Source organism: Coffea eugenioides, chromosome 4, assembly GCF_003713205.1.
Source record: "Coffea eugenioides isolate CCC68of chromosome 4, Ceug_1.0, whole genome shotgun sequence".
NCBI classification, from domain to species: Eukaryota; Viridiplantae; Streptophyta; class Magnoliopsida; order Gentianales; family Rubiaceae; genus Coffea; species Coffea eugenioides.
In genome coordinates this window covers 3,751,892-3,766,753 of record NC_040038.1, presented here as the reverse complement: position 1 = coordinate 3,766,753, position 14,862 = coordinate 3,751,892, and the positions used below count along the sequence as shown (strand labels likewise).

Below are 14,862 nucleotides of genomic sequence, written 5' to 3'. Positions count from 1 at the left end.
AAAATAGGTAAATTGTGTATTTTTCAGGGTAAGTGGCAAAGCAATAAAATATACTACGTTAATTTGGCATATATGAACTTTGAGAACTTGACTTCCATGGAATGCTCAGATGGCACGAAAGTAGCCATTTGTCCACTTGCACTGCACGTCCATGTGGTCCAGCCGTGGATCCAACGTAATTAACAGCTGCCAACCTTAAAAGTTTCAGGATCAGGACACTCGCCGACTCCGGCCATCATCAGGTGCTGAAATACGTCTGTGTGCTCTATCAACCAGCCAGACTGACACTTTTGACAAAAAAAAAAAAAACCAGCCAGACTGACACTTCAATTCTACTAACATGCTGTATATGTCACCCGACCTCTTCAAAAATCTAATTACACGCCAAAATTCCTCCAAAGGAAAGAACAAAAATTGTCTGGCTTTCAAGAAAATTGTACAAAGATACTACTGATTTTTCGCATACAAATACCGAAACTTAAAACTACAAAAGGTTGGCCAAACAAAGTGGAAGCGAAGCGAACTACTGGGGGGCAGCCTCTGAGATGTAACTGGTAAACAATGAGACGGCATCTTGCAAATGGCATGAGCGAAGGTCTTCTGGGAGGGGTGCTCTGAATATGGTCGTGAAGCAGCTTAACTGAACTTCAATGCCTGAACCCTCACCGCTTTCAGACACAAGCAGATTGCAGATCTCCTCAGCCATCTTTGAGTAAACCACCCTGAGACGCCAGTACGTCGTGAAGATGCTTAAATAATTAAATGAAGGAACAATCCAATAAACAAGAAACCCGCAAGAACCATAAAAAACAGGAAATCAAAAGCAAGATGATGCCCTATACAGCACATCAACTAGAAAAGCGGTTATAGAAAGCACAGAAGGAGATTGGCATAATTTTAAACAAAAACTTTAGTTCAACTTCCACAGAAAAAGGAGAAAATAGTTATCCAAATACAAAATTTTTTTTACTTGTACAAGGTAAATGAACAAGTTCAATGCTAAGCGTCCAACTTGCTTCCATGTTTCCATTAACTCAACATCCTCCAAGAGAAAAGGATATAGATGAAGTAGAAAATAAGCAAATTCCATCCTATAACTGATCATTTCAGTTCAAATTATACACATTTATAATGTATAGTTACCTTATTTGCGTATCCAAATAGAAATTCCAAAGGATTAAAGAAAAAAAAGGAAGAAGAAAATACTATCAATACCTTGAGTCAGTAGGCAATCTGCTACCCCAAACGGCCAAAGACTTGTTCACTCGACCAACGAAGTCTGCACAGGCATCATTTTTGTTCTCTAGGTTATCCTGCAACCATCACCGTGCTCATTAGTCCTCACACAAAGCACAAACATATGCTGAGGGAACACAAGGCAGAGAATGATATATCAGGGAACATGTCAAGGAGAATTGTGTGGTGAAATTTTCACATGACATGTGAGATCTGAGTTTTAACATTTGAAATCATTCATTCAGCTGACACATGTAATCTTGAGATATGGAACGCCCTAACAAACATTTGCAGCTTTTCCAAGGATTATTGTACCAGTTCATTAATTGTGGTGCTTTCTTCCTGCAAAGAGCTCCTTAACAAATAAAATGAAATATACATTCCAGCTCCTAAGTCCCAATCTTCAATTTCTGACTTGTGGTCTTCCATGGAAGTAGCGAGCTGCCATATCTCTGAGTGCTTGGCTGCAAAAAGTAGGGATATTTTAATAGATTAAACAATACCATCAAACAGCAGCAAAGAAGATCTCTTGATGTAAACCATTGGCCCAGAATGTAAATGATTGCCCAATATTTTAATGGAAAAGAATGTTCTGCTACCACCTAAATAGTGCAAATATAAACTGGAAGACAATATATATTACCAAAAAAAACAAAAAGAAGAAGAGATCATACCAAGCTAGGAAATTAAAAGGCAAATCTAAGCAGACTCATTCTGACACAGAATGTTGCCTAAAAGTACCGGTTGTAGGAGCATAACTCAACATTTAATGGATTAGAAAGGTCTCTCTAAAAAAAATTAGTGTGTTATCACTTTCAAGACTATAAAGTGTTTAATTTTTTTTAAAAAAAAAAGAAAAAGAAAAGGACTAGCACTATTTACTACCACTTATTGTTAAAAAATTAAACCTTATGAACAGTAAACTAGGAATATATAGTGACAAAAAAAATGCCAAGCTCCCACAAAAATAACATTTGTAGTTTTCTTCATCAAACTTTTATTTGGTCAAATTTGAAAGACACGGCCTATAACTCAGACTGAGCTTCCCCTTGAAAAACTAGGTTGAAAAATTGTTTCAACCCTCTCTATGCTACTATACCAGGAGTTCAAGTGTGCCAAACTTGCATAAGCTAAAATCAATTAACCAAGCCTCCCTTCTCAAAAGAGATCTAATCGAAGTTCTAAACTAATGACAACTAGAGAGAAAGCAGAGACATGTGACTCTACCTACGCTGCTATAATCAATGTACACAAATATAGAATGGTTAAATCAATTCAAAAGCATGCTGTGAAGAAACTCCAAGTTTCTCCTTGCAGGCACTATATCTGAACCACTTGTAAAATCTTTGGTAATAAGGTGGCAAGCATCTAATTCTTGAGGGAAACTACTGTCACATGCTCCAAAAGAACAAAAATTGTATCAGCCAGTATGAGCAACATAGTGAAGTAATAGGTAGAAGAAAGAGAAAATGTAGCTTCGAGTCTTTCACCTGACAAAAACAGAGAATGAGCAACTGAAGTCATGAAGATTGAGTGTGCCTTTTGCCAGTTCCCACATTCAAGGAAGTGTTCTAGGGCATTGAAAAAGTCTCCATAGTAATTGAAGTACGTTGCCTGCATGCATTTTAAATTGAAAAAAAAAAAAAAAGATCAGCAGAATGGAACCCCTATATAGTGCTCTTAATTTTTCCCCTTTAAGCAAATGAACTATGACAACCAGAAGTGGAGCAGAACGAGTCAATTTGACTCCTTAATATTACATTTCTACTACACCTGTAAAGGAAGCCCAAAATAAAAATTCCTCAAACCTGTCAGAGCTGGGAAAAATCTCTGCAGCTTCCCAACCATAACATGAGTAATCTACGCCAAGCTAAAGGAATGAACAGACTTGAAAGAAACAGAGCGACTTACTAGAGCTTCATGCATCCATGCTGAAGGAACTCCTAAATCCTGAATAAATTGTCGCTGTGAGTCATCACTACTCCAGTCTTCACAGTATTGGAAGAGGATTTCCCTGATAAGCATAGCCTGTAAGTAAGGATAATCCTTGTGATGGGGTATGTGAAGCACCACATAGATCGCCCAGTGACACTGGCCCAAACAGAGCAACTGAGAAACAAGTCCCATATCAAGAATGTGAAGATCATCAGAACTGAAAGTGCCCACAGCTTCTAAAACTGCACGCTGATGCCAAATCATATGGTAGTCAAGTGGGTCATTTGTTGAAGCAAAGGTACTGAACATGGTCTTTAGAAAGCCGAACTTATTTTCTTGAGAAGAATGAAGAAGCATAAGATAATAAGCAAGATCAAAATGTTCTCCTGCACGCCATTTTACTGCCTGTTCTACTGGTCCCTCATCAATATACACCGGAACTGGACATGGAGCCTTTCCATTGTCAAGGAGCTGTTGATATGTGTGGAAAACAATGGGTAAAGAAGTGTCAGGTCGAAGCTGATACCACATTAACACTCCCAGAAACCTCTTCCAGTCAATTTTAACATCATGCAAGGCCCCTTGGATATTGCCAGCAAGCAATTCAAGAAGACGCATCCTATTTTCCTCAAAAAAATTGAAGTCCATCCCATTGTTTCTCCAAATATCAAGCTGCCAGACAATATTAGAACGGTTGACGGTGGTCCCACCAGCCTGGCTCAAAAGACAAGCTAGTCTGACATCCCCTCTAGATGCAGCCAACTCCACAGCAGCATCCAACTGGCGGCCAGTTAGGAGTAAGAATATGTGCTCCAGATCACTAGATTCATTTAAGGAGCTCACATCTTCCTGTACCCGGTGGCAAACACTCTCTTGAAGCCAGTAACTAAACTCAGCTCTCCGGATTAATGGAAGTGCATCCAAGTCAACTTCAGGAGAACTTTCCCCAGCATCAGCCATCATGTCTCCCTCATGGTCCACTTCCACAGATTTCAATTGTCCGTTCATTTGCCTTGAGGAAAAAAGAACTTTTATCAATTCCCAGACCATTACTTGGTGCATCAGTAAAACCCGAGAAGCAGAAGACAGCCCTGTAACTTCAAGTTGCCTCTCAATAATCCCTATATAGCTACGGCAAATCTCTGAGAGTGTGAATCGATTGCAGACAACTTTTTGAAGCTTTAGTTTAAAGGATCCAACTTCAACATCCCTCGTCTCATGACTCATTTCCTTGTGAAGACTAAGTGGAGACTCAAAACAAAAATCAACAAGCTCCTCTCTAATTTTGTTATTTTCATCTCGTGCTACTTTGTCCACTGCAGCCTTCTCTAAATTAATTACTGAAGATAAAACACTTTGAGAGCCACTACTGCCAACAGGCATACCAGAATGAACAAGAACGCCATTAGGACCCCAGCCTACTCGAAACGATCTGCCCATGAATAATGCAGCATCAACGATATTCCCAGAATGGTTACCAGTTATTGGTGTTTGTTGCTTCAGATCAAGCCTGAAACCTTCAGCTTTTGTTGTCCTTAGGAGGACACCCTTATTCTGTTTGGCCATTAAAATTGATCCAGGAGAGCTTGAGCCAAAACTTCCAGAGTTATACTCAATCAAAGCTAGTGGGGTCTTGCGAACTAAAGGAGGACTGTCTTTGTTCACTATCTGCTGAGAAGACTGTCTTAAAGGAGATTTCACAGATTCTTTATTCAGTCGTTCCCTCTGGTATGAAATCATGCCATTGGATTCCTCATCCTCTTCCTCTGAAGGGAACATCAACATTTTCATTTCTTTCATCTTCGCGGGATCAAGCCCTAAATGAGCAGGAAGAGAATGTGAAAGTGAAGGTGCATCAACAAAAGCAGTTTCTTCATCAATGTCTGAAATGTCTCCACCATTCATTTCCAAAGGAGCTTGAACTTCAGTAGACACATCATCCATGGTTATGTCATCTTCATCATCTTCATTCAAACCAAATCTGCTAAAATGTTGAACAAGGAATTTCCATTCACCATTTGATGGATTGAAAGACAAAAATTTTGCACCTTGTCGTTCTGTGCTGAGCCTCAGCTTCTCCATAACTCTGGTTGACTGGTTTTTGCAGCTATCTCTTGAAGTTCTTGTTTGCAGTACTAAAGTTACTTCAGCTGCTTTATTTAGGCCCTGACCAATGGCAGGCTTGGTAGTTTCATCTTCATAGACAACCACCTCATATCTCCTGAACTTGATGATCTGATCCAAATCCAACCATCTAACATCAGTCTCCCCAATAAACTTTACACATCCATAACCATACCTTCCTACAGTAAAATCCCTAACTCTGCTGCAATAACCAGGATATAAGGCCTCCTGAGTAACAAGCTTACTCAAGCTAGGTTCAGTGAAATAATCGGCTGATTGCAGGGTTGGGAACAAAGATTCAATCCTACTCAGATCCTGACATGACAAAGAAGCAGCTTTTCCATGTGGAGATAATTTTCTTCTTTTACATTGATATGGAGTTAGTAAAAGAAGATCCAAACTCCCCGAATCAACCTCCATCCTTGTGCTGAATCTATGGAACTTTGCTTTTCACAAGCCTCTGAAAACAACACATGTAAAATGAATATCACAGAAAATTACATATACATATTGGAAAAGAACCATCACATTGTGCATAACAAAATTTTAATTAAAAGAATAGACTTCATTCTTTTCCACACTTTACATTATTCAAAAATCCAGCAGACAATGGGGCCATCCCCGGCAATTGATCATATTAAGACATGAACAAGCAATCAGCAACAGGACATGAATATAGCTTAGCCTCAATATTGGGCATCAAACTATAACTCAATCATTTCAAACAAATTCCTACAATTGGCGAAGTAAAAGAGCAAGCCCAACATTAACAATAATACATGGTTAAATGTGGAACCTATTCTCTAAGGAACCTACTTGTTAAAACTTAATAAATTTTATAGACACTCTGCTACCACATCATAGACATTGAGTTTGCGACCTTTGCATTACCACTGAATGCATTTCATAGACATTGAGTTTGCGATCTTTGCCACCAACATGGAGTCATTTTTATCTACTGGGTTTGATCATTTGACTGAATGCATCACTAAGAATAACTAACAAATTTTTTATTTATACTTGCACGAAGTGTACCAGTTAAAACTAGAGTTAGTTGTCCTCGAAAGCAGCAGGATCACAAGTCCCACAAAAAGTGAACTTTACTAATACAAAATGAATTCTCTGGAGTAATTCAATTGTGAATCTAACAGGAATTTACTATGCAATCATGGAGTTCACCCTTAGTCCTTCAAAACTACTTTTTGTGCCTAATCGCTAGAAACATTGCGTCGAGGGCAAGCTCGCAAACCATAAAAGTGCCTTTGCAATTTTTTTTTGGACGTGTAGTTGACTTATATACCAGAAAATCATCCAAAATATTTTCGAAAAATCACATCATTGAGCCCAAACCAATTGACACCACCAAAAATTTTCGCACAGAAAAAAAAACGGCTATTGAAATGCTTCAATGTCTTGTCCGCATCGGACTAGTTGTCACCGGAACTAGCTGGCCGTTCGAGAACGATCAACTCCACAATCGGTGGGTCACGATTCGTGGTGCGTCAAAAAAGTCCGAATTGTCCGATTCGAACCGTTTCAACTCAGGACGAAATTTTAAACAAATTCAGCTTCACTAAAATTAGTGACAAAAGGCAATGAAAATACTCCAACAGCATCCCGAACAAACTGATAAGTAAAATCCATTGAACGAGCTCAATGTAGACAAAATACACCAACAACATGAACGAAGCTCCATACCTCAGGCCAAACTCGTATGCTGAAAACCCTTAAAAGATTAGCAAGTGGGTAGAAAACAGGAAAAGGGGAATGAGAATGGCGAGCGAAGCTTCCATGAGCAAGGAGAAGGTGACAGGCGGCGGAGGGCGACTGCAGCTGCTTTAGGCAAGCAGAAGGTTATCGCGGGGGAAGGACAGGACAGGACAGGGCAGCGGGTGCTGTGCTGGTTAGGAGAGGGGAGATGGTGGCCGTGGGGGTTCGAACGGAGCGGGTATTGGCATTGGGCTTGTGGGCTTAACTTGTTCAGTGGAGGTTGCTCAATGCTTTTTGGATCTGTTGAAACAATTGGGTGGGCTGGGTAACTGATTTTTTTTCTTTTTTTTTTGGGTAATTGTTTAACTTTTTAAAGGATCTATCTTTATTTACTTTTTTTTTTCTTTATTTCCATTGGTGAGTGGATCTATAAATAAATGTATAGCACACACTCTAATGTGATTACCACCTTCTCGCAGCTGAAAATTTTATAGCTGTATAAGAACTAACTAGCATTATGAAATTTGTTCTCTGAAAAGTACCAAAAAAAATACTTTATTAAATAATGATCAATAAATTAAATAAGGGATCCAAACTACTATATTTCCTCGCTTTCTTTTTTTTTTTTTTTTAAAAAAAGTTTCTACATATGAAACTAATGCATCACTTATCATAAACGTGCCTTCATCTAGTTTCAATGTTAACATCAGGAAGGGTTTTTTAAGTTTATAAGAAGGTATTTAAGTTTTTTTTTTCTTAATACGAACACCAGTATCAACGGTATTTTGAATTTTGGTTTGGCACAATTACACATATAAATTAGGTTTTTCAAGCTCTACTCAAAAGTTAGCTCGATTTATAATTAATTCAACAACCATACAAAAACTATTGCAAAATTAAGCTCAAGCACAATCGCGTCGAGACAGCTACAAGTTCAAACTCAATTTCAACATTTTTGTAACGTCAAGTTCATTTTTAGTTTCATTTACAGTCCACAGCCGACCACAGAAGTATTGATTGTTTTTTTATGCGATTGGAGTATTTTGAGTCAAATAATGGGATGTTGATTTGGACAATAAGTTCCTAGGTGTGAATCCTCGAGCTCGGATTGGACTACGGAGGAAAAAGAAAAGGAACAAAAGTTTGAGGTAACATATCATTAAAACTGGATATTCGATCACATTAAATTTACCTTTTACTTCCAATCCTCCAATTATAGCATGGCCCAGTTGCTGAGTGGCACACATTAGATGGTGTTAATGTTTTCTTGTCTTTTGACAATCATTAGAATTGCATTAGAGAAGTGAATCACTTTGTGATATGTTTTATAATGCCCCCTAGAATCTAAAGGTGACCTCTCTCTAGCCATTGAGTGAATGTCAAGAAAGGAACATCACAAAGCAAAACCAAAAAATAAAAAAAATAAATTTTTGGGTTGGATCTTTCTTATCTCTCTGATTCTCAATGCACGCGCAATCTTACTTTTTTCAATTAGTTAGCAGATTGTGATTGTTTTATGCATATATAGGGCTTCATAGTCTTCCATTTTTCAGAGATCTTTAACATTTCAAAAGATGTTTTCATATTTCTTGAATTCAGGAGGATAACGCAGGCAACTGTCTTTGGCAGTTCTTGCAAATAATGCCTGATCAGAAATGTCAGAGTTTAAGGAGACTGCTTTGATTTAGCATCCTAAAACCCTTGAAAATTGTGATCGATCCTTTGGAGTTCAAAGCTCATTTTTTGAAGACGTATGGAAGAGTATATATCATGCATGAAGCAATGATCAAAAAACTTAATTGCCTTGTAAGTTGCTTTCCTCTTGTCAATAATCGAGCAAATTTCCAGAAACTTAAAATTTGAAACTAGTATGAAAGGTACGTATAAAGTTGGAACTAGTCCATGCAAAGAGAAGAGTTGGAATGTGATGGCTGAAAACAAAATTGCAGAAAAAATCAATAGCCTGCAGGTTCTTTTGTCGACCATTCTCTGTCAAGCATAGACTACCATGCACGAAAAGGAAAACGATAAGATTTGATTAGATGACAATTTGGCATACATGGTACACCTAGCGCAGATGGACAAAACTAGTAGAAATTTTCTTCTAGTGCGATGAAAGCCATCATGAAAATTTGTGCATGAGCGATATCATTGTGCTTGTATATAAAATCAGGTATCATCATCAACCCTCTTTTTTTAAAAAAAAAAAGTTATTATTATTGTGCTCGTAAATTGTAATTTTAACTGCACCCCAAGCTGTGTTAATTCTCTAATGTTTCTGTTAATTATTGTGCGAATGAAATTAGAGAGCACACATTTGCATGCATGATTGGATTTGTTGTAAGAAATGCACATTATTCCTCGACGTACATATATACCACCACTCAAATCATGCATATATAGTTTGTTTAATTAGCTGTTTATTTAAGAAACCACGAGACACTTTATCATGCTTGAAGCACTACTGCTTTCTCTCTCTCTTTTTTTCCAATATCATGATGTTCGTTAACTTATAGTGCTTCCCCTAGTTTGGAGTTGTTCTTGAAGATGCATTATTGCAACAAAGATTAATAACAATTACTCGAAAGAGTTACTAAATCTTGTCCATGCTCTTCACTAGTTGTTGGCCTTTTGGATCGTTGTTTTCTGTAGAAAAATTTTTATATTTTCTGTTAATTATTTTTTTAGTTCACATATATCAAATTGCTATAATATATATATATAAAAAAAAAACTCTCGAAAATAACAATCCGAATGAACTCTTAAGGCTCCTCAATGTGAGGTTTGAATTCTCAAGTTTTGATCATTTTCCAATAAAAAGTGATGCAACATAACAACCCGAGACGCTTAACATGGATCATTAATCAAGCATTAAGTTTCGAGGAGTCATTATTATCAATTGGCGCCTGCAATTTGAAAGGGGCATCAATGGTCACCATTAAGGTAGAAATGACGCAAATTGCTTTAGCATCGACGAAACAATTGTACAACTTTACCAAAAAGAAAACAACGTCAACATCCTTGTTGCATTCTTGGATTGCGTAATCTAGCACAAGAGAAGATGGTCAAAATAGCAGCTACAGACACTACACCACGCCCGTAAAATGTATGTAAAATTGACATAAACAGAACAGATACACTATCTACAATTTTTTTTTGTCTTTGCCTAGAATGAGGCATATGGGCAGGTTTCCTATGTTTAGTAAATGTGATGTGAGCCACGTAACTTGTCCGTGCAATAAATTACAAGCATAGTGCCTCTAGCTCTTATTGCAGAAAAAAAAAAAAATCCTCTCCAGCCATTCCTAGTGTTTTATTGAGAACGGATACTTAAATTTGAAGAAAGGTACATTTCACCTACATTTTGGTGCATCTATCACCCTTATGGCTCACAGACGTCGTTCTGTTACAAATATCTAGCAATAATAGATTGACGAAAATAACTTTTTTTTTATGCGTTTCAATTATGAATATCGAGGTCTCCTTTCTATTGCTATTTTTTTTAATAAAAGATTTTAAAATATTTTCTTGAAATATCACTCAATCATCTCTATAACTCACATACACTACATCGCTACTGGATATTTCTCAACGAAAACTCTCCAAAACTACAGCCCCGTTTGGCAAGTAAATTTTTTGGGTGTTTGTCTAAAACTATACTGTAGTTTACTGTAAAAGTTTTTTAAAAAAATTTTGAAGTGTGTTTTTTTTTAATATTTTGAAGTGTATAGTTTAAAAATTTTAATAAATTTTTTAAAATTATTGTAACTAAAATTTTTAAAAAACTTGTAACAGACAAACTTGATAAAAAATTTGTCTGCCAAACAAAGGCTGGTCCAAACGGGTTTTGCATATTCATCACAAATATAAGCGAGTACAAGTTTAGAATAATGGTGTAGTAGAATGTCAACACGTTCCTTTGACAGGCAAGAATCAATTTTGCCTGTCGTTTCTCAGGGAGTTAACTATCAAATAGCTTGTTAAAGCGGATTATGTACTGGCACACAATTGTCCTACCCCAAAAAAAAAAGAGAGAGAGAGAGAGAAAGTGCACTACTCAGCCATTCATGCAATTGTCAAACAAGAATATCTGCAATCCTCAGTATGCAGCTACCTGATACATCTCTCACTGACAAAATCTAGTGCTAAATTCAATTCCAACAGAAATAAATATTTCTAGGCAACCTTTTCTACAAATACTTCTTTTGTGTCTCAAGTCTCACTTTATGAAAAACTCTCAGTTTTATAAATTTTATAATAACCATCGGAAAGAAGTGAAAGAAAGTCATAGAAAGCCTCGCGGGCCCAGTCCCATATTGATTGCCAGCTGAAGGGTGAAGGCCGAAATGAGCGCTTACAAAAACCCGTAGTCCCCTGCTCTTCAACCCCCTCCCCTGCATCTCCTTCTAGTGATACTATATTCTCTTCCTCAACACATTTCACCTGCAATTTTTCAACTTCTTATCAAAAACCCTTTTGTATTTGCTCGTGTTACAGCCATGGGTAGACCAGAACAACGATATCGTGGAGTCAGGCAGCGGCACTGGGGCTCTTGGGTGTCCGAAATTCGCCATCCTTTATTGTATGTATAACGTATTCTCTCTTCATTTTAGTTACTACTTGCCATATTGAGTTCTTGATCAATTGTAAGTATACTTTATATACTGACAAGTGGGCTATTGCATTTTGTTTTAATGTTTATAGGAAGACTCGAATATGGTTAGGCACATTTGAGACAGCAGAGGATGCGGCGAGAGCTTATGATGAAGCAGCCAGGCTCATGTGTGGGCCTAGAGCGCGTACAAATTTTGCTTACAATGACAATGATCCTGATTCCTCCTCAACCAAGTTTCTGTCTGCTACCTTAATAGCTAAACTTCAAAGATGCCACATGACTTCTCTCAAGATGGTCAACAAGAGGCCTGTACTTGCTCAGGAAAATCAAGAGCAGCAATGTGGTTCTCGTGGGAATAGGGTTCTTGATGGCATTGGCCAGAGAGATGGCGAAATGCAATTTGTTGTGCCGTTGAATCAGGATCGCTGTGAAAGCCAGGGGGAGAGTCTCAGTGGGCAAGAATTCAAGTCACTTGAAGATGACCACATAGAGCAGATGATCCAGGAGTTGCTCGATTATAGCCCAGTTGAGCTTTCTTGTGTTATGCAGAATTAGTCTATGTATGTAGCATTATTAAATTCTATTAGAGCATCCTTGTTGAACTTAGATGCCTTGATAAAGGCATTCGGGAACTCTTGATGTTGACTATAGCAAAAGGTAGCATTCCTCTTCAGTTTTTCGTTTTCTCCTGCACTAATGGAAGAACGCGCATTGTCTAAACTAAGAAGCTAAAACTTTAACGTTGTACTATATCAGTAATAATCCAAGAGAGCATTCAACTTTTGTCGATGTGGTTGTTTGTTGTGTTAGTAATTGGCTTTTGGGGCAGGGGAATCACCATTATCAATCAGGTTCAGGAGCAAAGCTTTCAATGGTCAAAATTCGGTAAAAGTGGTTGTAGCCCTGTTGTGTAAACAGTGACCGCTGTGGTGATATCCAGTCAAACGCTGCCTGTACCTATCGAATCTAGTGTGTGTCCCGGGTTGCTAAGGATGGAGGAACATGATCATAATTCATATGCCGACCAACTGATTATAATTCATCATTCGTGATTACCTATTCCTCGTACTCGGTTGAATTGCTATTTTTCAGAGTTTTGGTAGAAAAATATGCGATAACGATTTAATGTAATAAATTAAAAAGATAATTAAAAATATATTCATTGAAAACGTATAATTTAAATAAAATTGAACGTAAATTTTAAACAAAATAGGTTTTGAGCGTCGATACTTTCTACAGAAGAACTTCTGTGGTCAAAGCTTTTGAAATTCGTTCTTCGTGTGTTCGTTCCTTTCATTGAAAAATCACCCCTTGCTGGTTAATATATTTTTTTTTCACCCAAGTTTTAGTTTTTCAACCAGTAAACAGAGTTGTTCTTACACGTTAATGCACTAGTCATTCTGCCCAGTTGGATGCCTCCTGCCAGGCCCTTGATTATAGGAGGGCAAAATGATGAGGCTAGTGGCGGTAAATACAATTGTCCAAGTTTTAGTCTTTTCAAAATTTTCAGATGTTCAATCAATTAACAGTTGTTTCTACACGTATTCTACTAATAATTCACGAATGATGCTGCACTGGACGCCAGGCTCTATCAACTGCTTAACTCTAGGAGTGTGGAAAGCAGAAAGCGGACATTGCAAACGCCCTACCAATTTGGCAGCTTCCTTTCTAGAAAAAGCTCGATATGTAATCAGAAATATCCCTAATCTTAGGTGGGATCAAGTTTTCTCATGAAGTATAACATGATAAAATTGATTAATCAAGAAAATTACTGGACAAAGTTTAGCTCTATGTTCTGATCAGATGTCAATTCGGGAGTACAAGTAGGTAAACCAGAAATCCTCCCGGAGCCGGAAGAATGATATAGAAAGAAAAGAAAACAAGGGGGGAACCAAAAGGTAGTCTCGTCTTGGAATGCTTTTTCCCAAGAACCTTTACTAAACAATCATGCGTGACTCGTGAAAATTGGAAGTTACCCTGTCCGATGTGAACAGAGCTTGACGCTTTGGGGCTGATGATGATGCATTTGCATATCTGGGGAACATTCTCATTGGCCTCTCACCAGCTTTTACATCTCTGATGATGCTAGTATTCAGCACGTATGGTTTGTGCTGCTCAGCTCTGGCAACCCGGCCTTCTGGACCCTATATGAAAAGCCGACTTTTGGTCCCCCAGGTCCATCCTATCTTCATCCGATTCAGTTAATTTTTCTCTCTTGGATATCTATCATCAAGAACCCACCCAGATAATTCTTCTTCTTCTGAGATTACTGATTAGAATAGACCAGATTTGGAAACATCACAAATTTATCTTCCAACGTCTGATGAAACAAGATGTTGTTCGTTTCAGGGGAAAAGAAAAATACAAAGTGATGGTTTTTGAGGAGCTAAACTTCAGTGCTATCCATAATCTAATTAAGCGTACGTAATCCCTGACTATACGAGGACGCTGGACAATGAAAAATTCCTGTTCACTTTAGGGCGAGATGATGAGTACCGGAGAGTCGAGTCTTAGGTAATCTGTAAATCGGTAATTAAGAGCAACAGGAAGTCCAACTTCTTAAACTTACATCAACAAGCAGTAAACATCCAAAAGTGATTAAGAGCCTTTTTGTGAATGTGATGCTTTTGGTAAAATAATAATAATACTTTTGAATGATAAAAGTTTTTTTTAAAGATATTTGGCGAGTATCATTTCATAAATTTCGAAGTAAAACTTATGATATCAAAAGTACTTTTTAGTAGAAGCGCAAAACTACTGATATTTTTAGAGCAAAGTAAAACTTATGCTTTTTTAGCAGAAGTGAAAAATTGATATTTTTGGAGTAATTATTATATTTTAAATACATATAAAAAAAATTTATAATCACGCGCTATTCAATGCATTTAGCACATATCTAACGACATCATACTTAAACACTTAAACAAGTAATTTTATCAAAAACTCTATCACGTAAATTATTCCTTGTCATGTCACCATAACCACAAATGATGGCACTAAATTCTGTGGACTATCACCAATTCCTTGCAGCCCTCGTTTTATTTCGAGAGTATGTATGATAGAAGTGAGAATTCATGCCCGTACACACGTGCACGGACACAACGTCTGTATATGGGCATTGGACGGGCAATGTCTCCCGTCAACTAATAGACTCTGAACCTTTGCCATAACCATGGACATGTGCAACCATGTTACGTTAATGAAGAGCCAAAAATTCATGTTAGGGGGCACATGATTTGTTT

The 14,862-nt window shown here is 37.5% G+C and overlaps 2 protein-coding genes across 2 annotated transcripts; one reads left to right on the top strand and one right to left on the bottom strand.

The window, feature by feature from the left end:
- Positions 1-29: 29 nt before the first annotated feature.
- Positions 30-7,197, bottom strand: LOC113768272 (nuclear pore complex protein NUP96). Its single transcript, XM_027312552.1, has 6 exons — positions 6,994-7,197; positions 3,148-5,755; positions 2,727-2,850; positions 1,552-1,700; positions 1,216-1,313; positions 30-722 (listed from the first exon to the last, which is right to left on the bottom strand). The coding sequence occupies exons 2-6, from the start codon at positions 5,713-5,715 to the stop codon at positions 524-526; spliced, it is 3,138 nt and encodes a 1,045-aa protein (XP_027168353.1). The 5' UTR covers positions 5,716-5,755; positions 6,994-7,197; the 3' UTR covers positions 30-523.
- A 4,213-nt stretch (positions 7,198-11,410) lies between these two features.
- On the top strand, positions 11,411-12,409 carry LOC113768281 (ethylene-responsive transcription factor ERF003-like). The gene is made up of 2 exons (XM_027312563.1): positions 11,411-11,587; positions 11,710-12,409. The coding sequence occupies exons 1-2, from the start codon at positions 11,505-11,507 to the stop codon at positions 12,173-12,175; spliced, it is 549 nt and encodes a 182-aa protein (XP_027168364.1). The 5' UTR covers positions 11,411-11,504; the 3' UTR covers positions 12,176-12,409.
- The last annotated feature ends 2,453 nt before the right edge of the window (positions 12,410-14,862 follow it).